General features: G+C 35.0%; 1 protein-coding gene across 2 annotated transcripts in view; it reads left to right on the top strand.

Moving 5' to 3' along the window:
• TBC1D15 (TBC1 domain family member 15) overlaps positions 1 to 27,645 on the top strand; it is a 67,643-nt gene that overhangs the window by 36,327 nt on the left and 3,671 nt on the right. Inside the window, exons 6-15 of one of the 2 annotated variants that reach the window (XM_019748974.2) lie at positions 4,969 to 5,071; positions 6,044 to 6,094; positions 6,398 to 6,595; positions 7,651 to 7,779; positions 8,304 to 8,407; positions 9,438 to 9,532; positions 15,602 to 15,718; positions 21,705 to 21,805; positions 25,676 to 25,775; positions 26,179 to 26,276. In XM_019748974.2, the coding sequence (XP_019604533.1) occupies positions 4,969 to 5,071; positions 6,044 to 6,094; positions 6,398 to 6,595; positions 7,651 to 7,779; positions 8,304 to 8,407; positions 9,438 to 9,532; positions 15,602 to 15,718; positions 21,705 to 21,805; positions 25,676 to 25,775; positions 26,179 to 26,276 (1,096 nt within the window). The remainder of the gene's footprint in view (positions 1 to 4,968; positions 5,072 to 6,043; positions 6,095 to 6,397; positions 6,596 to 7,650; positions 7,780 to 8,303; positions 8,408 to 9,437; positions 9,533 to 15,601; positions 15,719 to 21,704; positions 21,806 to 25,675; positions 25,776 to 26,178; positions 26,277 to 27,645) is intronic. The other variant, XM_019748975.2, reaches the window with a different exon arrangement.

Genomic DNA, 27,645 nt, shown 5'->3' with positions numbered 1-27,645 from the left:
ACCTGCTCTATTGGCAGGCAGATCAAGAGAAGGAGAGAGCCTGGATGGGCTTATGCCAGGCAAGTTCTTTACTCTTTCCTGAGCTCAGCAGTCAGATATGTCCCTGTGAAGGAGGTGAGTTCCTTTAGAACAAATGCATATTTCCGTTTGGAAACATGAAGCCATGGGAATGGTGTTCCTCTCTCTTTTTATTCAACAAATATGTGTGTGTGTGTGTGTGTGTGTGTGTGTGTGTGTGTGTGTACACACACACACACACACACACATATATATATATATTTTTTTTTTTTCTTTTTTTTCTTTTTTTTGAGGACCCACTATGGCGTAGACACTATGCTAAATGCTGGAAAGAGCAATAATCAGAAAATATACGGCCCCTGCCTTCATAGAGTTTGTACTATTGTGGGAGAGACAAAAATATTGCTTATACAAATTTAAAATTTCAGCTATAGTAAGTGCTCTGGATAAGAGATATATAACACTGTGAGAGCATATAATAGGATAATATGAAGGCCTTTTTGTATGTCAGTAGTAACAAGCTCTGAGAGAGAATGGTATTTACTAGGGAGGATAAAAGGGGACAATATGTGAGCATAAGTGATTAATTGCAACCTTTTATGATCTGGTCAAAGAGAAAAACGTAGCAGAGGAGACTGTCCTCCCTATATTTCGTTCTCTTTTCTCTCCTCTTTGGGCTTTGTCGTTATGTTTATGGTCAGTCAGGGATGTGGCTATTCTTGGGGAGGAGATAGTTGTCTAAAGGAAGTCCTTCAAAGGCTATACTCCAAATACCAGCCACTTCTTCATTGTGTGTTCTCCTATGACACTGTGGGCCAATTTACTCTTTGCCCCTGAATAGTCTGAAGCGCATAAGAGTAGTACATCAAGTATGTTAACTTTAAGGCCCCTCTGTACCCCTGGCTGAAAATAAGTACTCCCTGTTCTTTCCCATCATAAATTATGACCAGTTGCATTATGTCTTAGAGCTCACCAGAGATTATATGTTGAGTCCAAGCGATAGAATGTAGATACTCCATAAAAACAGCCACCAGTACAAAAGAAGTATATTGTACCCCATTATCAAATTCTTAGGGAGGTATTAAAGGTCCTTATTCTTTATGTTCATTAGTTATTGTCCAACCAAATGGAATTCCCAGTTGAGTTAAAGTCCAAAGAAATGAAAATTCCCAAATATCCCAAATTTTTTTACTGTACTACTGTGTTTCCCCGAAAATAAGACCTAGCTGGACCATCAGTTCTAATGCATCTTTTGGAGCAAAAATTAATAGAAGACCCGGTCTTAATTTGCTATAATATAAGACCGGGTATAATATAATATAATATAAATATAATACCGGGTCTTCTATTAATTTTTGCTCCAAAAGCTTCATTAGAACTGATGGTCCAGCTAGGTCTTATTTTCGGGGAAACACGGTAGGTGTCAGCCATGTGGGCCCCATTTCCTGTCACTGGAGCAGTTTTCCTAATAAGGAAAGTTTCCAGAGTTAAGTTTCTGTGGTCAGAGATTATCACAGAGACCAGAAGAAAGAAGGGTAGTCCAGGAAAACCTTAATTTCAGCATCCAGGATGCCAGCCTGTCTATGCCGCGGTCCTTCTCCTTATTCGGAGTTCAAAACCAATAGAAAGAAAATCAGACCATATTATTTTTTTTGTCTGATTAACATAAATTGAAGAATGTGGCTTGCATCTGTGGCCATGTTGTTTTCCAAATACTGCCCCCTAACAAATTAAGGGCCTTACCATACAGATGGATTAAAGAATGAGCCACAAATACATTTTCATTACCTTTCTGGTACCAGGTAGGTTGCCAGGATATGAATGGTTATTGGTTCCATTAAAATTATTTTGTATATTGGGCTATTTTTACATTCATACATAAATATCCAAGCAGTAAAATATTCCCCTAAAAATCCAAATTGGTTGTATCATCATATAACACCAACCATTTACAAAATTAGGTTCTAAACCCTCATTTATTCACTGAGATAATATACATCTCATATATACATAAATATGAATAACATATAATATAGTTTTGCTGTAAATATTCTGTACTTTTTAATTTTTATTAACCTTCCAGATTGAGATCCTTTGCAATGAAATTTTAATATATTTCTTTAGCTTTCCATGTTGGTTATTCTTAGCAATATGAAATATTAATAGTTAATGCTACATTTTAGTGCACATTCTTCAACTGTTAAAATTTCTGAATTTATTTCGAGGTCTTTGGGAGAGGCTCACTCCAAAGCCTGGGAAGTACTTCTGAATTTTTAGTAGATACGCTTCTAGAATTGTGATCTTAGACTATGGTTTTCTTTAAGACTTTGTAGTAGGTTCTAATAGAATTGCTGATTTAGCACCTTTTAAAGTTCTGTCTTAACTGCTGCAGTGAATTTGAAAGTCTTGAATAATGTCACGAGAGATCAACTTTCCAGAATCCATAATATTCCCAGAATACATAAATATGATATTTATAAATCTATAATATTTAATCTTCCCAGGTTAAATCAGTGTGGTAACCTGCAGGTGCAAACATAACACTGTTCTGAAAAGCCAGCCCTTTTTTGATGAACTCTGCAATTGCTCACCAATATACTACTTATCTTTTGACTGATGTACTTTTTATAATGTTTTGTTGACTTCCTTAGGGGCAACCAAGTCTTAAATTTGTTACATCTTTCTTCCTAGAGGTTCCCCTCTCATCACAGAGTATTGGGTATAAAAAAATGAAATCCTTCCTTTTAAAAAAAAGTATCTTTGTGGTTGTTTGTGGTTGGGCAGTCATTTTTTTCTTCCCATCTACAGTTCAGTGACTGCAGTTTTACATCTGGAGCTGTAATAATGATCTGAGCCCAGATAGTTGAAGATTGCATATTTATTCCCCTTCTCCATGCATAGCCAGTGTTTGGACTTTCATGACCAATTTTTATTTGGATTTTAGAGAAATAATTTGACTTTATTGTTTAGAAACAAAATTTATTGTTAGAAACAGCACCAGCCGCACTATGCTAGGAAGAAATATATTTCTATAGTGGTTACTTTTTTGGTGCTACCTTTTAAAAATTGACCCATCATTAAAAAATATCTTGTAAGAACCTATAGGTCTTTATATTAAGCATGACCCCAAAAAGTGTTTAGAAAAATGGTGTTTAGTGAAAATTGAACCTTTAAAAAGTTACTAATATTTTTTCTACTTCTAATGGCTCAACCTCAGCTACTTTTTAAAAGCCAAGGAGCTTATTAAACTATTATTGTCTCAAAATTGAGCGCTATTTCTGACTAGGTAAGAATGAGGTCCTGTTTTGGATTTCATATTCCCCTTAGCATTGATGTTGCATCCATTTATGTTAGAATTGAGAAGAGATAAGTGTTATTAAAGTTCTTATCTCAAACCTTTATAATAAACTAGAAATAGATAACAGCAAAATAACACATTTAGTTTTTATTTTAAACACAGAAAAGTTGTGGATTTATTATAGCTGACTTAACTAAGTTATAAAACTTACTGAATAGAAAAAAGACTGGATAATTCATGATTACTTGAAATTAGACAGATGCCTATTTGAAGTGCATTTTATTCCGTAGCTATTAAGAAATGTGGAGAAAAACTTGTGTTGCAAGAACTAAAAACATAACATCTGAACTGTATATTATAACCTTGTTAAATATGTTTGTTAATAATTATGGCTTGCATAATTAATGATTTTCAACAGATAGTTAACCTATTATATCTTGTATTTTTTTTCCTTTTTTTAAAAGATTTTATTGGGGAAGGGGAACAGCACTTTATTGGGGAACAGTGTGTACTTCCAGGACTTTTTTTCCAAGTCAAGTTGTTGTCCTTGCAATCTTAGTTGCGTAGGGTGCTGTTCAGCTTCAAGTTGTTGTCCTTTCAATCTTAGTTGTGGAGGGCGCAGCTCAGCTCCAGGTCCTGTTGCTGTTGCTAGTTGGAGGGGGCGCAGCCCACCATTCCTTGTGGAACTCGAGGAATTGAACTGGCAACCTTGTGGTTGAGAGCCCGCGCTCCAACCAACCACTGAGCCATCCGGGAGGCAGCTCAGCTCAAGGTGCCGTGTTCAATCTTAGTTGCAGGGGGCAGAGCCCATCATCCCTTGTGGGACTCAAGGAATTGAACTGGCAACCTTGTGGTTGAGAGCCCACTGGGCCATGTGGGAATCGAACCGGCAGCCTTCGGAGTTAGGAGCACGGAGCTCTAACCGCCTGAGCCACAGGGCCGGCCCAATATCTTGTATTTTTAACATCTTATATTGTAATACTACCAAGCTATGGAATGAAGTTGGGAACCATTTCAAAATAGGATATTTTCCTATGGTGTACATATTATATATACTGATGAATCCCAAAATGTGTTTTGACTTTATAATAATAAAGGAAGATATATTTGTAAGGTTATTCTACTACCGTGTTTCTCCGAAAATAAGACCTGGCCAGACCATCATCTCTCATGTGTCTTTTGGAGCAAAAATTAATGTAAGACCCAGTCATGTTAATATACTTTAAGACTGGGTATAATATAATATAATGTAATATAATATAATATAATAAATACTGAGTCTTATATTAATTTTTGCTTCCAAAGACGTATGGGAGCTGATGGTCCAGCTGGGTCTTATTTTCGGGGAAACGGTATAATTCTAAACAAGAATTTGGGTCCATTACAATTTAGTTCTCTTGGCTTTACCTAGAATAAAAATATACTTCAACCCTTTCATATTTGTTAATGTAATATTTCATGTAGTTTTAGAACTCATTTAAGATAGTTACTATGTACTTGTTAATATTGTATTAATGGGAAAGAATTGTAGAACTGGGCATGTAAGTTTTTTGTTGTTAAGGAAAAGTAAGTGCATTAGTAGTTATTTTGTAGTTCTAGTAAGTACTGATTCAGTGTGCTAGTTTTTGACACATCCCTTCTTTTTATTACAGATCTCCACAGGATAAAAGAACACTTCTTGTGAATTGTCAGAATAAGAGTCTTTCACAGTCTTTTGAAAATCTTCTTGATGAACCAGCATATGGTTTAATACAAGTATGTTTCTTAAATCTATCTTGTAGTATTAATCTGTTAGTCTGACTCGATTGTTTTCCTTACCTTCTACCTCTCACTTTCTGAGATTATACAGAAGGAAGCAAATGTCTGTGTGTAAACTTTATGGAACTATTCTCTGTAATTGTATAGAAATAATATGTTTCATATTATTTGTTAGACTCAGAAGCTTCTTTGGTTCTTACTCTTAAGGCAGTTTTTCCCTTTATCATAACAGTGAAATTGGACATCCGTAGATTTTTATTATCATACCTTTTCATTGATTAGGTGAAAGGTCACTGGGTAAGCCACTTTGAATTCATTGATGATAAACTTAGGCAAAAATCTGGTTTGAATTTTGATTTTCCATGTAAGTAGGTTCATTTGGGGTCATGATAATCTAATTTCCCTAAAGTATTTGAGTATATGCTTGCATTTAGCTAAAAATGTGCACTTAACACAGGCAGAAATAAAGTTATTTTTCTCTCAGATGTCTGTGTAAAATAATGAAATGGTTGTTTAGTCATTCATTTATTCACTTATCCATTCAAAAAATGTTGGAGTGCTTACTCTGTCCCAGATGCTCTTCTTGGTTCTGAAGATAAGATAAAGAAAGAAGGAGGGCAAGAGAGCTTAAACACTGATTAAAATAAAAAGTGAGGGAACAGTTTTTCTTACTGTGAAAATAATCATTTTAAAGATTGACCTTTACAAAGTTACTATTTTTGCTAAATACGAATAACCAGGCAGTTTGGGGTTTAGAAGTAACCCTAGCAGTGGAAAAAGCTTTTGCTCTTTTCCAGGGCAGCACTGCCTAGGACAAATTACTTTTGTTGGCATGATTTACCAGTCATATAATTAGATTAAAGTGTAAGCCAATATTTAAATAACGCGAGCTTTTAAACTTGACTACGAAATATTTTGTATTAGACTGTGTGGTACTGCACACTTCAAGAACTATATTTTTTTGTGAAGGCAGGACTGCTAGACAGAAGAAAGCTGTTGTGGGCCATTCACCAATGGAAAGTAAGCACTGCATATGTTTCTGATGTATGCAGATTGAATGAAGCCTGCAAATCATTTGTTTACCTGCAATTCAATCAGTAGCATTAATTTGCCATTAAATATACTATTTTAACCAAATGAAAATATTGGTTTAGAAAATTTAAAATTTTCTTCCCAGAAAAAAATAAAATTTTAAGCTAATCTTAGAGCACTCTGTTTTAGTTCTGATTCCCCCCTTTGAAAAACTTTGCCCTTTTGTTCATCATTGAGGTATTTTTCTTTATTTGAATTAATAATGCTAATATTTTTCTTCCTACTATATAGAAAATTAAAAAGGATCCTTATACAGCAACTATGGTAGGATTTTCCAAAGTCACAAACTACATTTTTGATAGTTTGAGAGGCAGCGATCCCTCTGCACATCAACGACCACCTTCAGAAATGGCAGATTTTCTTAGTGATGCCATTCCAGGTTTAAAGATAAATCAACAAGAAGAACCAGGATTTGAAGTCATCACAAGAGTGAGTGGAGATTTATTTTAATATAGCTCTTATATTTTAACAGGAGAAATGTTTTTATACATGTACGAATATTACAGAACTAGAAACTCAGTTTTCATTATATCTGCCTCTTTCTCATAATCCTTTCTTATAATTTTTTGCTAGTTAATATATTTATCAACTGCTGCCTGTCCCGCTACCAAATTCTTGGTTTGTTTTATCAATTGCTACTACTTACACTTCCTGTTCATTAATATTGGGTCTCTTTTCTTTGATTACTTTCTGGTGATAGTGAACATGTTGTTTGTTGCAGTGAGTGCATAGTGAGCTTTGCATATTGCCTCTCGTTCTGTTCCTAATTTATATTATATTTCTCAGTAGACACTAGAGGCAGCTTGTCAGAACACTATTCTAGGGCTTTTATTCATGTGAATCTTTTATTTTTTTTAAATAAAATGGATTTTGGTCCTGGATTATGGCAAATCTTCATATATGCTCAACAATACTTGAATTTGCTACAGTTTTAGGCTGTACATAGTTAGAACATTATAAATATCTAAACTGTGGTACTTAATTAAAGGGCTTATCTTGAAAATGGCATTTTTAAATTACAAACATCTGTTAATTGGATAAAAACCTGTAGAAAATACCAAGTGGAGCCAATGGATCATGAATCAATTCTGAGAGTTACAAATTTTAGTTTGGAAGAAAAGCTAATTTTAGAAAATGATTAATGTTATACTCTCTTTTTTAATAATGTAGCATACCATTTAGTTTGAAGAGTCTCGTATAGAAGTTACACGTTGAATGTTCTGTACTTACATAATTGAAACCCAAAGTAACAAACGTTTTCCTTTCTTTGCATTTATAACCCAGTTGTTTGTGTGTTTAGTGGGAGGGAAAATGTATGAAGGCTCATTATTATAGTTCATAAACTAAACATTGGAAAATAAGGGAAGATATTAGAAGTGTTAGGACATTTCTGAGTAATAATATTTTAATTTAAATTTCTATATACCTTGATTTCATTTCACTGGTTAAAGGTGTACTCCTTATTGTTTATCTTCTTATTTTAGATTGATTTGGGAGAACGGCCTGTTGTTCAAAGGAGAGAGCCAGTATCGGTGGAAGAATGGACAAGAAACATTGATTCTGAAGGAAGAATTTTAAATGTAGATCATATGAAACAGATGATATTTAGAGGGGTAAATACTTTAATATGGATTGCATGTTAAACTGCTGGTATTCCAGTTTTCTTGGGGGAGGTAGAGGCAGCAAGTCGTTTTTGATGAATGATACCTTCAAATACGTGTAGGACAGAGTCAAGTGCTTGTGACGTCCCTGAGAGCTGGGTGGGGGGCTGTCATTAAGCCTAGGCGAAGATACTGTTCCTTACTTGAAGTTCGTGGTTATGTGAAGGAGATGTGTGTGTGTACCCCACTGGTAGTTGCCTTGTCCAGTAAGGATTGGGCTTAGAAAGTCTAATCAGTTTCACTGTGCTATTCAGACTGTTGTATACTCTGCATTGGGCAAGCTTTCTGGCAGCTACTTATAGCTTTGAAGTCTAGAAGTCAAAAACAAGATAGTATTTACTGAATGGAGCTATTTTTATACTATATGTAAGACTGTCTCAAATATTAGTCTTTCTGTTTATTTAAATGCAAGTTTTATGAACTTAAAGTATTGCATTCTTTTTTATGAATGTGTTTAATATGCTTGTTTTCTACAGGGACTTAGTCATGCATTGAGAAAGCAAGCATGGAAATTTCTTCTGGGTTATTTACCTTGGGACAGTACCAAGGAGGAAAGAACTCAATTGCAAAAACAAAAAACGTAAGTAATGGTCTTGCATGTGTTCATCAAGGAAATTGAAGTAACTCACCCATACAAATTAGTAAAAGGTTTCTAGATTGACTATTTGGAATATGTAGACTAGGATATGGGAAAATTATTTTTGTTTTTTTAATTTAAAAATTATGAGTACTATAGTTATTTTGAATCAGAAACATTTATTAGAAGAACCTTGTTGCAGCTATGTTAGTGAATATGTAGAAGGATGGTGAGGAAAATTTCAGTCCCCTTGTACAGACATTTTGCGTACTTGAAATATAACTAATTAGAAATGGATTTTAAGATGTGTCTCATCTCGATTCATTTTTACAATTATGAGATTATAAAAATAACTCATAAAAAGTGTATTTGTTATTTATTTAGGTTAATTACCTTTAAGTTGTTTTCCTGGTGCTCCTGTAACATAAACTGGTCTTTCATTCTTTTTGGAAGAGCATTTCTATTTTTAAATAATTTCTCAGATTTGAAAAGGAACAGACTAACTTCCCAGGTGCACTTTTATTCCTAGTTCATTAGTCTGGTTTCGGATTTAAAGCTCACACCTAATCACTATGTGCATATTTAGACTCTTGAGACAGTTCTTTTCTCAACATTTTTGCCAGTCCTTCTGAGACATTTTCACATTAACAAGTTTCTATAGTAAACTCATTGGAAAATAGAACTATGTCACATTAAAAAAAAAAGTCCTATAGACTTGTATTTATTATTATCCAGAAACTTCAGTGGTTAAAATATTTAATGACTGGAATAATTTTAGGTATGATATTAATGATTAATGTAAATGTTTCTTTAAAATCATACCTAAATTATTCTAGTTGTTTAAACAAAATTTATGACATGTATAGTGCTTTTGTGTTTTCATAACTTAAACATTTCACTACCATATTTATAAACTTGCATCTCACTAGCATCATAAATGGTTTGATAAATTGCTTATAGAAAAGCTCAGTTAAAAAATTTTAAAATAGAGTGTTCAAATAAGCTGTTTTTGGTGTAAAATTGTTTTTTATAGTGATGAATACTTCAGGATGAAACTGCAGTGGAAATCTGTCAGCGAGGAACAAGAGAAGAGAAATTCGAGGTTAAGAGATTATAGAAGTCTTATTGGTAATTGTTTCTTAATTTTGGAAATGCATGAGAGGGGTTTATACTGAAATCTTGATGAAATTTAAGAAGTGAAGACATATACTATAGAGTTAGGTTCAAAGGAGAAATGAGAATTGGAGAGTACATTAGAATGTGTGTTTAATATTCTTGGTTGTTCCTCTTCCAATAAGTATATAAATTCAGTCAGTATATTTATAAGTACTGATATACAAGTGTTTCATTTTTAATTCCAAAATGTGAATTAATAAAAACTATTTAGCTTTTTTTGCTGTAGAATTAATTTCATTAAAAAATTGTTTTCCTTATTATAAAAACAGTTTGTGTTGATTACAGAAAAATTAGGAACTGTATATGAGCAAAAGAAGAAAATAAAAATTAGTTTTGTTTATGACATCCAGAGATAACTATGGTTAATAGGCTTTGGTTTATATTCCTCCCAGGCTTTTTCTAACTATGCATATATTTCAGTTTTTAATTAAATGCCTACGATACATGGTAAATTTTTGTCAGTATTTGAGAATTGAATAACTATTCACATGGGAATAATTTATTCCTTAAAAAAGAGATGCTTGATAGAATTTTACATTAAGAGAATTAGACTTGTTTTCAGATAGTGAGTACTGGGTTGTCTGGTGCTTATGATGATAAAGGCCAGGTTGGTATACGTTATTGAAGGAATATGTAGTTACTGTACATGTCTTACCCAACAAGTTTCAGTTCATAATCTACATCTTATAGAGAAGAAAACTGAAGCACTGAGAGCATAAGTGACTTGTCCAAGTCTACATGGTTAATAAGGGCAGTACCCAGTTTTAAGGTTCTCAAGTATCTTGTTACCGAGCCTCTCTATAGTTTTAAGATAGCTTTGGGTAGTAGTGGAACTTACTGTTTTAATTCTTATATTGTATTTGGATTTGTTCATCTGTAGCTTCATGAATGAAGATAGAGGGATGTTTTTAGCACCGTGGGCACCATCACCATCCCATGGAAGAAAAGAAAAATCCCTAAATTATAGTTAGAAAGCCCAACATAACAGACTGATTTGGTAGTTTTTATAGACACAAAGACAAATGCTGAGATCTTACAGGCAATAGTAGTTTTGATTGAAAAATAACTTAATTTTTCTGAAAAATAAATTAGACTGTCCTTCCTCTGGCTAAAGCAGAAGGGGATCTTGAGGCGATGGGTTTATTTCAAGTTTCCAACTGAAGCCCCTGCTAATTTCAGTTTCAGTGGGGAAAACGATAATGGGTTGGTTTTTCCTGCTTGGGCATAAAATATTTGAAGTGGAGGGATCTTAGATAGCAGCAATCCAAGATTTTAAGTCTTTTATTTTCCATATGCCCTGTCCTCTTGATCAAGCAACAAAAGTGACGATGGCTCTGATCTCAGTCTTTGTCCTGTTCTCACTTTTTGTCTCCTTTTTCCAGGAGATTAGAGTAAAAATTTAGATGTTTTAAATCCCCATAATATAGTTTGAATTGAGACATACTTTAGTCCCATTTTCTCATTTTTAGGAAATAATAAAATTGAAGCCCAGAAAAGGTTAGTAAATTATCTTTATCATCTATCTAGTTAGTTCCATAGCGTAGACTCATTCATAATCAGATCTAATTCTTAATTAACTGGCCTTTCAACTGTACCATGCTTTCGACCAGTAAAAGTGTATATAGTAAGTTGGTTTTAAAGCACTCTTTTTCTATAATACTTTTTCCCAAAAGTATTTTTTAGGAAGGATTACCAAGAGTTTTTTCTTGGTATAAATTCATCTTAATAAAAAAATAAATAAATAAACAGTTAAGCTGTAGGCCTTGTGGATTGTGCCAAGAAGGTGGATTTTAAGTATGAAGAGAAATTGTTGGAGCATTTTGAATATGACCATCTTGTTTATATTTTAAAATCATTTTTTCTGCTGTGTGGGAAATGGATTGAATCAACGTTAAGATTAGGAACAAGGAGACTAGTTAGTAGAAATGACTCCAAGCAAGTGATGGTGGTAGTGGAGATGTAGAGAAATAGATGGATTCAAGTTATATTTTGGTGATAGAATTGATAAGACTTTTTGGTGAAATGTGGGGTATGGAGAGGAAAGAGAAAAATCATGGATGGGAATACATTTCCTGACTTGAGAAATTGGACAGATGGTGGTGCCACTCACTGAGATGAGGAGAATAGGATATGGTGAAATTGAAGTAGATGTTGGATATGTGTACCTTAAGTGAGACGTACAAATGTAAGGTAAGGTAACTAGTTGGATAATCTGGAGTAGCGATACAAGTTTGGGTATTATCGGTATAAATATCTATGGGAATAGACGTTGTCACCTAGGGAAAAAAGAGACAAATAAGAAGGCTCAGGAATCCGTCTTCAGAGAGCAGTGGTTCCTAACATGGCTGCAGATTAGAATCATCAGGGATCTTTTTGAAAATCACATTTATTCAATATTTACTTCGTTCCTATTGTGTGGTAGGTTCTCTTCTAGACATTGGGTATTTGTCAGTGAACAAAACAGAAAATTCTTGCCTTCAAGGAGCTTCTGTTCCTGTGGGGAAGAACAGACAGTGAACAAGTAAATAACATGTGGTATGTTAGTGATAATTGCTAAATAGAAAAATGAGGCAGAGAAAACGGTTAGGAAGTTTAGGTGTGATGTTGCAGTTTTCACTCGGGTGCCCAGAGAAGGCTTTCATTGAGGTGGTATTTGAGTAGAAACTTGAGAAAGGGGATGGGTGAGATCTGCAGATATTTAGGTGAAGGGCATTCGAAGCGGAAAGGAACATGTGTTAGACTTGTGAGACTTCAGGGTCTCTGCACGTGTGAGGTACAGCAGGGTGGTGAGTGTGGCTGGAGTGAGTTGTGGCTGGAGTGTGACAGAGTGTAGAAACTGATGAGATCAGAGAGGAAATGGTGGAGGAATTGGTACAGATCCCATAGAACCTTGTAGTTCATTATAAAGACTTGAGCTTTTACTCTGAGCGAGATGGAAAGCCACTGGAGGATTTTGAGCAGAAGAGTGACATGATCTGACTTGTTTTAACAAATCACTCTGGCTGCTGTCTGGAGAATAGCTGTGTGTGTGTGTTGGGCGGGGGGTGAAAGTGTGGAAGTAGATCACTTGAGGCTATTGCTATAACTCAGATGAGAGGTAATGGTTGCTTGATCTAGGGGGCTAGCAACTGAGGGAGATTTGAATAGAGACTTGAAGAAGCATAGGGTGTAGGCCATGCAGCTCTCTGAGTGAAGGGCATTCTGGGCAGAAGGGAACAGCATGGTCTAGACTTGTGTCGGCCTCAGGACCCCCACGTTTGAAGCAGAGCAAGGAGCCAGGTGTGGCTAGAGTGGAGTGAATGGGTGGGAGATATAATAGTATTGGTTTCTACATGTATTTTGTAGGTTTAACAGACATATCAGTGTCAGACAAGAGAAGCAAAGACCCAAGAGTGACTGACTGCAAGGTTTTTAAGATGAACAACTGGAGGAATGGAGTTGTCATTTTTCCTTAAGACAGGGAAACTATGAGAGAAGCAGGTTTGGAAGGGAATATTTAGAATTTAGTTTTGGACATGTTAAGTTTGAGAATGCCTATGGGATGTCCTTAAATTAATATGTGGAGTAGGAGGAACATACATAGGTCTGGAATGCAGGAGAGGAAGGGGCTGGAGACAATATATACAGCTCTTTTAGGAAGCGCCTAAACAGATGGAGAGAAGATGAGGCAGCAGTTAGAGGGAAAAGCGAGGTTAAGAAAAGTTTTCATGATGAGAGAAACAACAGTATGGCTGAATGCTGATGGGAAAGGTTTGGTAGAGAGGAAAAACTCATGAAACACAGAGAGAGAGAGAGAGAGACAGAGAGAGAGACAGAGAGAGACAGAGAGAGAGAGAGAGAGAGAGAGAGAGAGAGAGAGAGAGAGAGAGAAGAATTACTAGAGCAGTGTCTTTGGGTAGCCAGTAAAGGATGGATTTCATGCACAAGAAGGAGGGGTAGGTCTTAGCCATGATCATGGAAGCTCATTTGGAGTGACTATAGGAGAGAAGGGAGACTACGGATACAAATGCAGCTACGTGGTTAAAATAGTGGGAACCTATGGAGTTCTCTTTGGATAACTTCTGTTCTCTCAGAAATAGGAAGGAAGAGTCTCATCTGAGCACTAGGACGTGGGAAGAAATAGCATGTTGGAGACTTGAGGAGAGAGGAGAACATATAGAACCGTTATATGAATAGGGACAGGGGATGGATGAGAGAAAGAGATCATGATTGCGGGGCAGCATTAATGGCCTGCTCGAGGTTAGTGGTGGTGAATATAAAAATGGGATCATTCGGCACAGTTCTGTGTTTCTTCAGTCTTTTTCAACTACATCAAGTTAGATGGAGAGTTGGCTTTCATGAGGCCCTTTTTTTAAAAAAAAACTGAAGTACTCATTTTCTTTCTAGAAATAGTTTCTAGAAGTACTTCCCTTATAAAATATTATTTTTGATCCCTTTTTGTGTTCTGCCTGGCAGAAGTATTTACAAGAGGAAAACAATGTGGATAGTTCACAAGGGTACAGTTAACTTTTACCATGTTTAAAACACCTGTTAAGTCAGATATTCCATAATGGCATTATGACTATGTAAATTGTGCTTGAGTTAATAAAAAACTTACTATGTACCTCTTTATCAACTATGATATGAGACTGAAGCATTTTGACATTTGTTTTTTTTTTTTTTAAAGATTTTATTGGGGAAGGGGAACAGGACTTTATTGGGAACAGTGTGTATTTCCAGGGCTTTTTCCAAGTCAAGCTGTTGTCCTTTCAATCTTAGTTGTGGAGGGTGCAGCTCAGCTCCAGGTCCAGTTGCTTTTGTTAGTTGCAGGGGGCGCAGCCCACCATCCCTTGCTGGAGTCAAGTAATCGAACTGGCAACCTTGTGGTTGAGAGCCCACTGGCCCATGAGGGAATCAAACCAGCAGCCTTTGGCATTAGGAGCACGGAGCTCCAACTGCCTGAGCCACCGGGCCGGCCCCATTTTGAGATTTTTAAATGAAAATTTACGTTTATAGCATGATTGGTATTGCTTTTCCTTACTTGTTTGAAAAATGTATCCACAATTCTATAGATATATGCTCCCTTTTATTAAATCTAATGTAGTGTATTTTAACAGAAAGCTGGAATATTGCTCTAATAAATTTTTAAAATGTTTTTACAGAGCCTAAACTCATGTCATCCCTTATTGTTAGTTTCTGTTCTGTTGTAAAATACCTCCCCATCTGGTCACAACAAGTATTGAGAATGTTTTCAAATTACTCAGTTTGGGGTGGGGGGTGGAGGGTGGGCGGAGGTCAGTTATAACTTAATTAGAATTGATTATTAATCATTTTGAATATTTAAAAATGTCTTCTAATTTCCTGAGGGATTTCCATTAGAGGAATACCCTTTACAACAAGATCATTTAATAGGTATCAGTAGGTGTCGGTGTTTGTGAATTGAATTTTCAGTATAACTTGGGATACTCAAGTGGTGATGTGTCCAGATGTTTTTAATGTCATGAAATGATTTCCAGCAAAATGTGGGTTTTCATTTTTTTCAGAGTTTAAATAAATTACTTGTAGTAATGTGTAAACTGAATAATGTATATATGAAAATAAAGAATTAAATTGTCCTGAAGATGATTATGGAACATGACAAAGAAGTTGATAATACTTCTCATAATGAATGAAGCAAATATGAATGAAACAAATCTCTTTGATTATGCTTGACTGCATAGCACATTTTTTCATTACTGTTTTCAAATAATACTGCCTATCACAAGCTTTCGTGACTGGCATTTTTATTGCTAACTAATGTGAATTATTACTTAGTGTTGTTTTTAATTAATTGAAAGTATTCCCTACCATTCAATTAAAGGATTTCTATGTTTATTGCATACCTGAAATGTAATTTGATAAATTATTTTCATTAAGTAAAAGCATGGCAAGAGAGTAAAATTAATAGCAAAAAAACCAATCCTGTACTTATAAGATGTAAACTTTATAAAAAAAGTCTGGTTTTTGAAAGGTTTTCAAATACGTAATGATTTTCCTCCTCAGAAAAAGATGTTAACAGAACAGATCGAACAAACAAGTTTTATGAAGGCCAGGATAATCCAGGGTTGATTTTGCTTCATGACATTTTGATGACCTACTGTATGTATGATTTTGATTTAGGTAAGTTCTCTAATAATTCTAATTTTAAAAGATTTATATGTATTTACTTTATAATTTAAATTTATTAACCTGTTAGACATCTATATGAGTATGTAATAGCTGCGTGGCCTAATTTTTATAAGGGTTGTTTTACAGGGCACTGGAAACTTACAAGGCTGTGGTTCCCAAATTATGTGCCGAGGAGTTCTGTGTTACCATAGCAAACTCTTGGGGGCAATGCGGAATAGTTTAAAGTTTTGAGGGAATTATAGTGACATCTATAGGACACTGCTCTAACTACTAGCTGCAGTAGTAGTTCAGGGTTTCAACATTAGATCACCACCTTCCTTCTGATGAAATTGTATGTTTGCAAAGCAGCATTTTTGGCCTTGCTGTGATAAGCAAGTACTGGTGAAAATAGATGGGGAACAGGAATGAGGATGGTGGTATCCAGTTGGATTTCCAGGATTGAGAAATAGTGTAGTGCCCAATGGGTGCTGAGTTCTTAGGGCATAAATACTTATGCTGTTTGGCTCTAACTACTTAATAAATGGAAACGTTAGTTAATACTTTGAGCCTAGGGGTGCCTTGGAAAAAATTACTGAGATATTAAGGATTCTGTAAAGTGATAAAATTTGGGAACCTTTGTTTGATAGGCATGTCCCTTGTGAAGAAAAATAATGACATCTTAGACAAGCAGTGCAGATAACTATGTAGGGCATGTAGAACTTTATTTTCTTGGTAAGTCCATTTCCTATCAAGCATGGGTTGAAAGACTAGGGCTGGAGGTGGGAGTAGGGCATCGCATGGAGAAGCGATGCTAAGGGCTGGAAAACCCAAGGAACCAATATTTTAAGGGGCAAGAGAACTTGAGCTGTTTCTTTAAAGGACCAACAAATTCCCTAATCATCAACCTTTAAATAAATATATTTATAAATACATTTATATATATAAATAAATGGGAAGTTTCTGCATTACCTACCAGGTGAGTGAGTGACTCCCAAGTAAAAGGTAGTGGAAATAGATGTTTTGCAGATTACTGTAATACAGCTTGAGACATCTTTTTGGAGAAAGTAATTGGATGTTCGGCATATTAAACCCAAATGAACCTCGAATTAATAGGTACATTTTCTTCACTGTTTGTATCTATGTGAATTCCTCTTGGCTTCTTACACGTAAGTTAGGGAGAGATGTAAACTCTGTTTTGGGTCTTGAAGCATTAGCCTCTTTGGTGACAGTAGTTGAAAATCACAGATTTCTCTTTAAAATGTAAAATGTAGCCAATCCTGTCTTATCACACCTGTATTAATCTCAAATTAGGTCATTGAAAATATATTGGTAGAGTGCTTTTCAGGTTATAGAGTGCTGTCATACTTGATTTTTGATTTAGATTTGATTCTAATAGCAGTTGTTTGAAGAAGTGGGGAAATAATGCCCACTTTATGAATAAGGTTATATTAATTTAGACAGTGACTGAAGGTTGCACAAGTAGTAAGTATTGGATGGGGGTGGAGGGAGACCCAGGTCTTTCAGACTGGCATTCTTTTTTTAAAAAAATAAATTTTATTGGGGAATATTGGAGGGCAGTATGTTTCTCCAGGGCCCATCAGCTCCAAGTACTTGTCCTTCAATCTAGTTGTGTAGGGCACAGCTCAGCTCCAAGTCCAGTTGCCGTTTTCAATCTTTAGTTGCAGGGGGCACAGCCCACTGTCCCTTGCGGGAATTGAACCGGCAACCTTGTGGTTGAGAGCTCACGCTCTAACCAGTTGAACCATCCAGCCGCCCCTCTGGAAGCTCAGTGATAGCTCGTTGTCTTCGGTCTAGTTGTGAAGGGCACAGCTCATGGGCCCATGTGGGAATCGAACCCGCAACCCTGTTGTTCAGAGCTCGCACTCCAACCAACTGAGCCCTCCGGCCACCCCCAGACTGGCATTCTTACCACTGTGCATTCAGCACCCCATCCTTTGCCATTTTGGTTTCTGTTACCACTGTAGGGAATAGGACCATCGTCCTAGGGAGCAAGTGGCACTGCTCCGAACTGTCAGATGGTAATTTTGAGACAGGAATTCATGGATTTTCTCAGAAGTTCCTGAAAGCCAGGTTCTTTTCAGGGCATAGGCTCAGACCAGCTAACTGGATGAATTGGTATTTTGTTTGTTTGTATTAACCCCACATTCTTTCTAGTCAAATACTTAAGTTATCTGAAACAGCCAAAGTTCCCAGTAAGAACTCTGACTTTGTGAGACACTAAGGTAGTTTTCATAGAGCAGCGGACCAAATTTCTTGCCTTTTACTCGTAGTAAAGGAATTTGGGCTGTAAATTTACTCTTATAGGTGATTCTATCATATTTAGTTGTTTGGCTTCTTAGCCCATAGATGAGGTAGGTAAAGGTATATTTGTATTGAATACAATCCCATGAATAGTGAGGAAGGAGACAAAAAATGATCAAAGACAGACAGAAGAACTCAAGGAGGAGCACTTTTTAGTTAGTTCATTGACTCTACATCTGGGATATTTCTACGGGAGGTATCTTTTTTACAGTGTATGTTCATAATGATTACCCTGAATAACCAATAATAAGTTAAATCATATTCATAATACTATATAGGAAGGCAGAGGTGTCTAACTTAAAAAAATGATTTCCAACTCCTAAGATTTTTAAAAATTTGCTACTCTAAGGGCTAAGGTCTAGCTAACCTGGAAAACAGATCTACATGTAGATGAAAGTTTAAAGTGTGAGAAAGTGTACACTAGGATGAGAAGGAAGGAGTTCATTTCTCACACCTCCCCACTGAAACAAATTTGCTATGAAAATAGTTTTGGGAGCCGCTTCAGAGTTGTGGCCGTGCTGATTACGATGTGCAGCAGTTGGCACTGGTACAGAATCTGAGTGTCACTGAACGCGAGTTTAAGCAGCGTCAGTCTTTCTTTAATTAAAAGGAATTTGTACACTAATTCTACCCCCGCAACTCATGACATACCCCAACGAACATCATGTATAAGATAAAATAGATTAAAACCAACTAGAATACAAAGCTTAATTTGACTACTTGCTTCAGCTAAGACTTGCAGAAGAAATATGGTAGTGATGCCATATGAAAGCTGAAGACTTAAAGGATTAAATTAGCTTCTTAGAATTTTTCATTCATTATAACTTTATAATAAAGCACTTTTTTTCCCAGAGGAAAGGTGCTTTGTAAATCTTTTGAATAGCACACTTTGAAATATTTCTATTATAGACTACATGCAGTCAGTCAGACTCAGTAAAATAGTGCTCTTTTGCACTTCGTTGAATTCAGATCAAATTTCTTTCATGCTTTAATTAGTTTAGCCTTTATATTTGTCATTGCTTTCACTGCGTCAGTGCTGTGTAGGGAAGTTGATGATAGCAATTTAGTCTTCCTTCCAATCTATTTGTTCTTTTCTTAAAAGTGTTGTATTAGGTTTCTCCAGAGAACCAGAACCATTAAGATTGTACGTATTTATATATATTTTTTATATATGTATATTTATATGTACTGGGGGTGCCAAAAAATATATACAAGTGGACACTTTGGTCAACGTTGCTCAAGTCGTAGTTTGCTGTAATCAGAAGTGTCCGGACGCTGATAGTAACCACTTTGAGCAGCTCTTGTAATTTCAGAAGTCAGATGTGACTTGTATTCATCTTTTGTTATCGGTATATTTGAGTATAACAATTTTAATACAGTTTTCCTTTCTTAAAATCTGTATACATTTTTTGCGCACCCTCTGTATGTTTGTGTGTAAATATATCATATATATTACATATATATTGTATTATATATTATGTAGGTATTATGTGTATTATATATCATATGTCATATGTCATATATGTGTGTGTGTGTGTGAGTGTGTGTGTGTGTGTGTGTGTGTGTGTGTGTGTATAACACATAAAAGTACAGACAGGGAGAAAGAGAGAAGCAAAGAAAAACAGCAGTCCCACAGTCCGCTGTCTGCAAGCTGGAGACCTGGGAACGTTGCTGGGTGGTGTGGAGGACTGAGAGCAGGAGAGGCAATGGAGTAGATGCCAGTTGGAGTTTGAAGGCCTGAGAACCAGGAACACTGAAGGCAGGATCATATGAGTGTCCCAGCTCAAACAGCCAGGCGGAGGGCAAATTCAGCCTTCTTCCATCTTTTTTTCTGTTCAGACTCTCAAGGGATTTGATTATGCCCACCCACATTGGGAAGGGCCATCTGCTTTAATCACTTCACCAATTTAAGTGCTAATCTCTTACAGAAACACCTTCATAATCATTCCCAGAAATAATGTTTAACAAGACATCTGGGCATCCTCTGGCCCATTCCAGTTCACACATAAAATTAATCATTGCAAGTGTGCATTATTTTAAAAAGCATCTGCAATAAATAGGTAGAAACGTTTACGTTTGGATATCTTGTCACACGTCAGTTTTTTTCTGGCACTTTTCTCCAAATGTCTTGGTAACTCTATTGTTTGGTACTGTAATAATGGGATGACTGCTGTGGGAACCCAAGTGTTCTTTTGTGTTACTGTTCCGAGTCGAGCCATACTTTTACAGAGTGATGTATACACAGTGAGCTGATAAAGACTAGGCATAGCAGTAGATGGTAGGGCAGAGGAGGCTCAGAACTCATAGAGCTAAATATTCATTTGTAAGGAGATCCTGAGGTGATCCGAGTGCCTCTCCGTTATACATTTAATCTGAGTTTTTTTTCCAGAGACTTTGGCTTAAAAGCTTCCTGGGTCATTTCTAAAATTTTCTTCCAAAATAGGAAGAGCAAAGCGGAGTTGTGTATCACTTCTAGCAGAATATCCTCTTCCCTTTTAAAATATACTCTTTAAATGGGATTAGTGCACATAGATTTTGATGAGTGATAAAGATATACGCTTTGGATCTGCAAATGAAAGGCTGTATTTTGGATCTGCAAATGAAAGGCTGTATTTTCCACAGACTTCCCAAGCTACCATTGGAAAAAAATCTACGTAACCTTAACAAATATAGAAAAATTTACCAAAGTTGAATGATAAATATGTATGTGAGAAGGCTTAGTGTGAGCTCTCATCCCTTTGTTGGTTCAAATATCTGTGTCTTGTCTGAAGTCTAATTGTAAAACAGTTAAGAAAATTGAGGTTTTTGTAAGTTGGAACTAAAAAATAAGCTTGACATGTTCCGGTGAAAAGTATGACCAAGACTTTTGGTTTGTTTTTAAATGAGGGGGCTGATTCTTTAACTTTCCATTTTCTATTTTTTTTTTTTTTTTTAAACAAGGGCTATAATTAGTGTCGTGACTAAGAAATTGTAACAGCATCAAAAGAAAGGTGGTCAAAGTGGTAGTTATAGGCACAAAATATTGATTGGGTAAAACCCCATTGCTAGCATTGGTTGGATGTAGAGTAACAAGAAAAGAAAGAAGACCATAGATAGAACTATGTAAAAAGAGGTACATAATTTTGTTGTGATTCCTTTTGTTTCTATCACCAGTGATCTGGTTGCTAAAGCTGTTGGATCCATTTTAATGCTTCTTTTACGTGGTTTATTCATGGCAGTTTGGCTCTGGACCACTCTGGCCTGACAACTTTTCCCCCTATTACAAAACTCTTCTCCCTTGATTTTTTCCGCCCCCCTTACCTCTTTGACTATTCTCAAATCTCCTTTGAGTATGTACTCTTATATTTGATGTCCCTCTGGGTTTTCTCTTCTTTCTCAAAATGCTTTTGCACATTATTTTTTAATCACCCACTCTTGATAGTGATATCTATACTAAGTCTCATAGTAGCAGGTGTATGTATCTGCTTGACATCTCGATCTGAAACAGCTCATCTTTTTCACCTGATTGCTAGACTTCCTCCTTCTTATTTATTTTCTTTTTTTGGTGAACATCAATATATACCATTTTCTGAATCAAAGAAAAGATACTTGTAAGTGAAATGGTGGTAATATGCACAGAAGGATACATAGACCTTAGGTTTTCAGAGACATGATTATTTTTTTCTATTCTTCTTAGGATATGTGCAAGGAATGAGTGACTTACTTTCCCCTCTTTTGTATGTGATGGAAAATGAGGTGGATGCCTTTTGGTGCTTTGCCTCCTACATGGACCAAATGGTAAGAATAGGGGTTCCTTCCTTTAATCAAACAAATTTTGAAAATTTTAGTTGCAGGATCTTATTGATGTTTGTATGTAGCCAATTGTGATGGAACTTAAAAAAATGTTCCCTGTTGTTAGTTTATTCCTTTTTAAATAGCCTTTTCAAGAGGCTTGGAAATACTAGCATTTTTTTAATGCAAAAAGTAGATAGTAAGTGCCTGTAGTACAGGAATAATCAGATTTTAGTATCGGTAAATGCTTATGTTCTGTAGAAGAGCCATGGGTCATAGAATATTGATGAGAGGTGAATTTCAATTCTTGTGAAGTAGTTCAACTTTCATATCATCTGTTTCAGAGATAAAGCTTAGTCATGCCAAGTAATATCCTTACCTTTTGTGAACATTTTGGATTTTGTCATTATAGTAACTGATTTTTCTCCAGATGTGTTTGAACTATTTGTAACACTGACACTTAGTAATTCCCTGTTATTTTCTCAGAAGCATGTGTTATTAGAGTTGAACTATGTCTATATGTACAGATTATTACAAAGAACATTTTATCTATTTTCATTGATATATCTTGGTGACAGAGTTCTAGGACAATAGTACAGAGAGAATATTCACAGGGAAATAAAATGCAAGTTTTCTCAAGTAATCTATCAAAGAAAAAAAGCAGAGGGCCTAAAGTAGATAAAGGCATATGCAATCCACAGACTTGACTGCATATGTCATTGTGTGCTGTTTCAAAATAAAACTGATATATTTGATGGTGGGCCATGATGTCGAATATTGCAATGGCTTGCTTGCAAGGGGATAAAGATTCTGAATATGTGATCACATAAAATGTTTTCTTGTAATATAGGTTTAACTTAAAGTTTCTGGGATACAAATGTGAAATTTGGAAGTGGTCTCCTTCTCTTTTATGATTACTTCTATTCTTCCCCTCTTGCTTGCCAAGTTTACTTTTCCCTTCAATTTTTCCCAATTTTTGTCTATTTCCTCAAGTCTTATCCAGGGTTCCCACTCATCCTCACTTCTCCTTCTTTTCCACATATTTGATAAGATTTGATAGTTTAAAAATACCTTTTACTATTGATAAATATTCAAATTATGCAGTCCTTTACCATAAACTAATATTTTTGGATTATTTGGAAAGATTATTAATTGCAGTAATCTAGTAATATCATAGTTTGCCTTCCTTACCTTTTTGATTGATTGATTTTACCTGCCTTCTTAGTTCCAATTACTCCAAAGTGCTCTAGAAACCTGAGGCATTTGTTATAAAGGTCTGTACAACTGATACTAATTGTATAAAAACTCTTGTCTGCCTTCCCTGTGTTTTTGTTGTTTACCTCTTTTCACTAGAGCTAGTATTCTTCTTGATAAAAGAGATCATGTTTTTGCTTAACTAGTTCTCTGGTATGCTTCCAGAATTTTCCTAATGCCTGATATGAAGTTTCTGCTCAACAGATTTTTGTAGAATAAACACATGAATATTTCCCCAGTGCTTAGTTTAGACCTCTACTTATAGCAAGTACTCCATAAGAATTACCATGAACATACTACGTTTAGTTTTTTACAGTAATAGTTTTCATAAAACTGAGCCAATATTGTCATGTTCAAATATATTGGTTTATGATGCCAAATACATATACACATTTGCATGTATATAGGTCTCAAATGTAGAGATACTTTCTGAACATCTGTAATATACACTTGACGGGATATTTGTCAGTTCTGTATATGAAGGTTCAAGTTCTTCTGTCTTTTTCACAGTGAATGTTCTCTGTTTGCCTTTTCCATTGAGGATGGTCTGGGGATTTTTCTAGTTTTTATTCTAAAAAGATCTCTTAATATATTGTCTACTAACATCCTTTTTTTCATAATATTTAAATGAAAGGGCAGTATGTTGCAATCAAAATAATCTGCATGATTATTTTTCACGGTATTGCTGATTTTGGTGTCCTTAAATTGGCGCTATTGTTTGACTTCTTTTTGTTTTACAGCTTTATCTCATATAAGATTTACTTCTTATGTGATGGCTGAGCCTAATGTCCATAGATTTGCTTCTGTTGTTATTTACTCACATCTAATGGAGGTCTAGGTGTAAACTTTTGTCTGTTGAAATATTTGCAAAATGATCTAATGAACTTTCTTATATCTACCATTCATTTTGCCATATAGTTTAGTCCCCCCACATTCTTTCTCACCTCCCACCCCATATAATATATATACATGTGTATATGTATATGTATGTATATGTGTATGTACATGTGTGTGTATAAATATAAATACATATGCATGTATGCATACATACACATGTATATGTGTGCACATGTATTTATTTACAGATACAGTTGAAGCCTTTTGTATATCCAGCGTTGATCTTATTCCCCCTTCTGCAGGAATAGCTAGTTTTCCAAAGTTGGCTTCTGTCATTTTTGGGAGTGCTCCTTTTTATAGCTGAGTGGGTAGCAGTGGCTCTGCCATGTTGGTACTCCCAAACCAACTAGCCTTTGGCTGTGTCACAACAAAAATGATGTTGTCAATCAGAGTTAATTCTGCCTTTCCCTATAGGTCCATGTGGTAAACATGAAGAAGTTAGATACCAAAGGCTTCTGTTAGTCCATTAAGCTAATTCTTTAAATCATTTATGAGAAACCCGTTTATTAAGAATCAGTAGACTTTAAACTTTTTTTTTCTTTTTTTTTTTTACCAAGAATGAATGGTTTTTAATCTGATAGGTAGTCCTAATAAAGCATGATTATTGTCTCTAAAACTGAAAAAGAAGTGTGAGGGAAGGGATATTGTTCGTAGGCTTTTCGCAAGGGTTAGGACAGTAGGTCACCATAGAGGAGTTGGTGCACATTTTAAAGGGATCAGAATCATCTTAGAAGCCTTTCGCTTATTTTGGTGCCCCCTCTCTCTGACTCAAGTGTTGGTAGGAATCTACTCAGCTTTGAAGAGTTTTGAAAGTATGTGAACCACATAGCAGTTCTCAAAATTTGTGATCTCAGGATCCCTTCACACACTTAATTAAATATTATTGAGGACCCCAAGAGCATTTGTTTATATGGGTTATTATGTCCATTGATGTTTATCATATGAAAAAGTAATACTGAGAAATTTATAAATATTTATTTAAAAATAACAGTAAACCTGTTATGTATCTTAACACATATAACATTTTAAAATGAAAAGTAAGTTTTCCAAAACAAATAGTTTACTGAGAAGAAAGATTGTTTTGCATTTCCATTTTCTTTAATGTCTAATTTAGAGGAAAACGGCTAGATTTTCATAATTGGTCCTGTATTCAGTCTGTTGCAATACCACACATTATGTAGCCTTTACACTTGTGAGAATTTAAAATGCAAAATGCATATAATCTGTTAGTATTGTCATGAAAACGGTTTTGACTTCAGATTTCCTTAATGTCATCAAATCTAGGAAATAGTTAACTGTTTAAAATGGGATACATGTTAAAGCTAAAAATAATTTTAGTTCATGTGACAATTTGAAGAAATATTTAACAATGGAAGTGATTTGATAAAAGTTTATTTTCCAAATGTGTCTTCCTTTTGCCAAATCTTTCGAGGTAAGAAATTAGTGTATCAATCAGTCTACAAGCGGCTGTGTCTGCATTCTTCTTTATCTAAATCAAATGAAGAAAGGGAAAAAATTAATTCTTAGTTTGAGACCAAGGATTCTCTTTCCCTCCTTTTTAATGTTGCTTTAGCTTTTTAATTTGATGTGATTTTTAAAATATAACCATTGTGATATAAGACCAACATTTGTCCTTACATTCATGGTTTGGTTATCAGTGGTTATGTACTATAAAATATTTATTAAATATTACTTATGTGGTAACATGTATTTCCTTTTATAAAGCATCAAAATTTTGAAGAACAAATGCAAGGCATGAAGACCCAGCTAATTCAACTAAGTACCTTACTTCGATTGTTGGACAGTGGATTTTGCAGTTACTTAGGTAAGTTTAGTGAATCAGAACTATCCCCAGCAAATTATAGGGTAATACCCTGTATTTTGTAACAATGTAACAATGTAAATAACTCTTTTTAAAGACTTATATGCTCTACTGCTGTTGCCTTGATTCCCCTGAGGAATAAAAGTGTGGGAACAAACTGTCTTTGTATAATTATGTTGTAAAACCGCTTATTCATAAAATGAATTATTCGTTATTTTGTGGTTTTCTTTTAAAGAAGCCAGCCTGCAAATTTGAATTGTTTCCTTGAATTAGTAGAAGACAATTAAATTTATAGGACTTTTAATATAGGATGCATAGAAAAATTTGAGTTTGAAATAGATAACTGTATTCTGAGATAATTAGTATAAGAGTAAGCCATATATATATTTTTTTTCCTTCTGTATAGAATCTCAGGACTCTGGATATCTTTATTTTTGCTTCAGATGGCTCTTAATCAGATTTAAAAGGGAATTTAGTTTTCCAGATATTCTTCGATTATGGGAGGTAAGTTCTTAAATTATACAAATATAATATTTATCATGGAAAGCAACAATTTATTCTATAGAATATAAATGGATTGTAATAGCCTAACTGAAATTTCTAAAGTATGTTCCAAAATTCTGATAATTGTCTCTCTTTAAAAATTATTGATCTTGAAGTGACTATATGGTCTTTGGAGCTTTTTTCTGTAAATCATAATCCTTATGACACTGGGATTAGTACGTTTCCCAGAACCAGTTCTCTAGACCATTTGTGCCTGTGTTCTTTCCTAGACAGACTTGAGTATGTAAGGTCCTGCTACATTTCTGATACACATTTGTATAGAGTTCAAGGATGTTTTGGCAGGACAGTCAGTTGAGATGGCACTTTGTAGTCTGAGGTATTGGGAGGGAGCTGACTTGTGTTTTTCTTTTTTTAAAGAAATTTATGTTAGAGCAAAATACTGAGAATAATATAGCAAACATCCCGCCATCCATATTTAACATGGAAACATTCTGCCATATTTATTTCTAGTTTTTTCTCTCAGAAAACAAATTGAAGATACAGCTCACATCTTTTTTAATCACCACCTCAAGTCCCATTTCTCCGCGACTCTACAGGATATTCATGATCATGCTTTTGGTGTATACCCTTTTATTCCATTTTGCACCCAGGACAACTCTTGATGGAAAACAGAAAATCATTATTTCCTTTACAAATATTTAGTAATATTAACAGATTGAGGTGCTTTTAAAATAGAATATTGATATAATGACTGACGGCTACCTTATCTTTATAAAGATAAGGGATCACAGAAATTCTCCCAAGGAAAGAATGGGGGCGATAATCCATTTGGATAATAAATAGACTTACATACAGTGGAACCTCAGTGCCCTCTGAGGCTACAGATGGAAATTGTTTCCTATACTTTTGGTGACTAATGCCATTAGAGAAGCTGATGCACTGATTGAAGGGTCATTGTTCTGTGGAGGATCACTTCCTCTGTTTGAAATTAGAAGTAAAATTCACATATTCTTGACCGGGAGTCATATTTTAAAGTTTATTGATTTTGTTAAATTAGTATCTCAACTTCTTTAAAGGATGAATTGAGAATATAATTATCACATAGCTAGAATAACTCCCCAATCTTTGTTTACCAAATACATTGGAACTTTAAATGAAACCTTTGAGGTTAATTGCATTTTAATTAAACTTTTAAAAATTGGATTTAATCTGAAAGTTACTCAACTTGATTTACTTCTGGTGAAAGAAGTAAACCATTTCAGGTATGCTTTAGTAGTATTGTTTACATGGGTCTTTTTGTCTTTCCATATACGATATTAGGTACACTAACCAGGAGGAAATAAGACCTTAAATTTGAGGACATTACTTA

This window comes from Rhinolophus sinicus, linkage group LG02, assembly GCF_036562045.2.
Source record: "Rhinolophus sinicus isolate RSC01 linkage group LG02, ASM3656204v1, whole genome shotgun sequence".
Lineage (NCBI taxonomy): Eukaryota > Metazoa > Chordata > Mammalia > Chiroptera > Rhinolophidae > Rhinolophus > Rhinolophus sinicus.
This window is presented reverse-complemented; position numbering and strand designations above follow the sequence as displayed.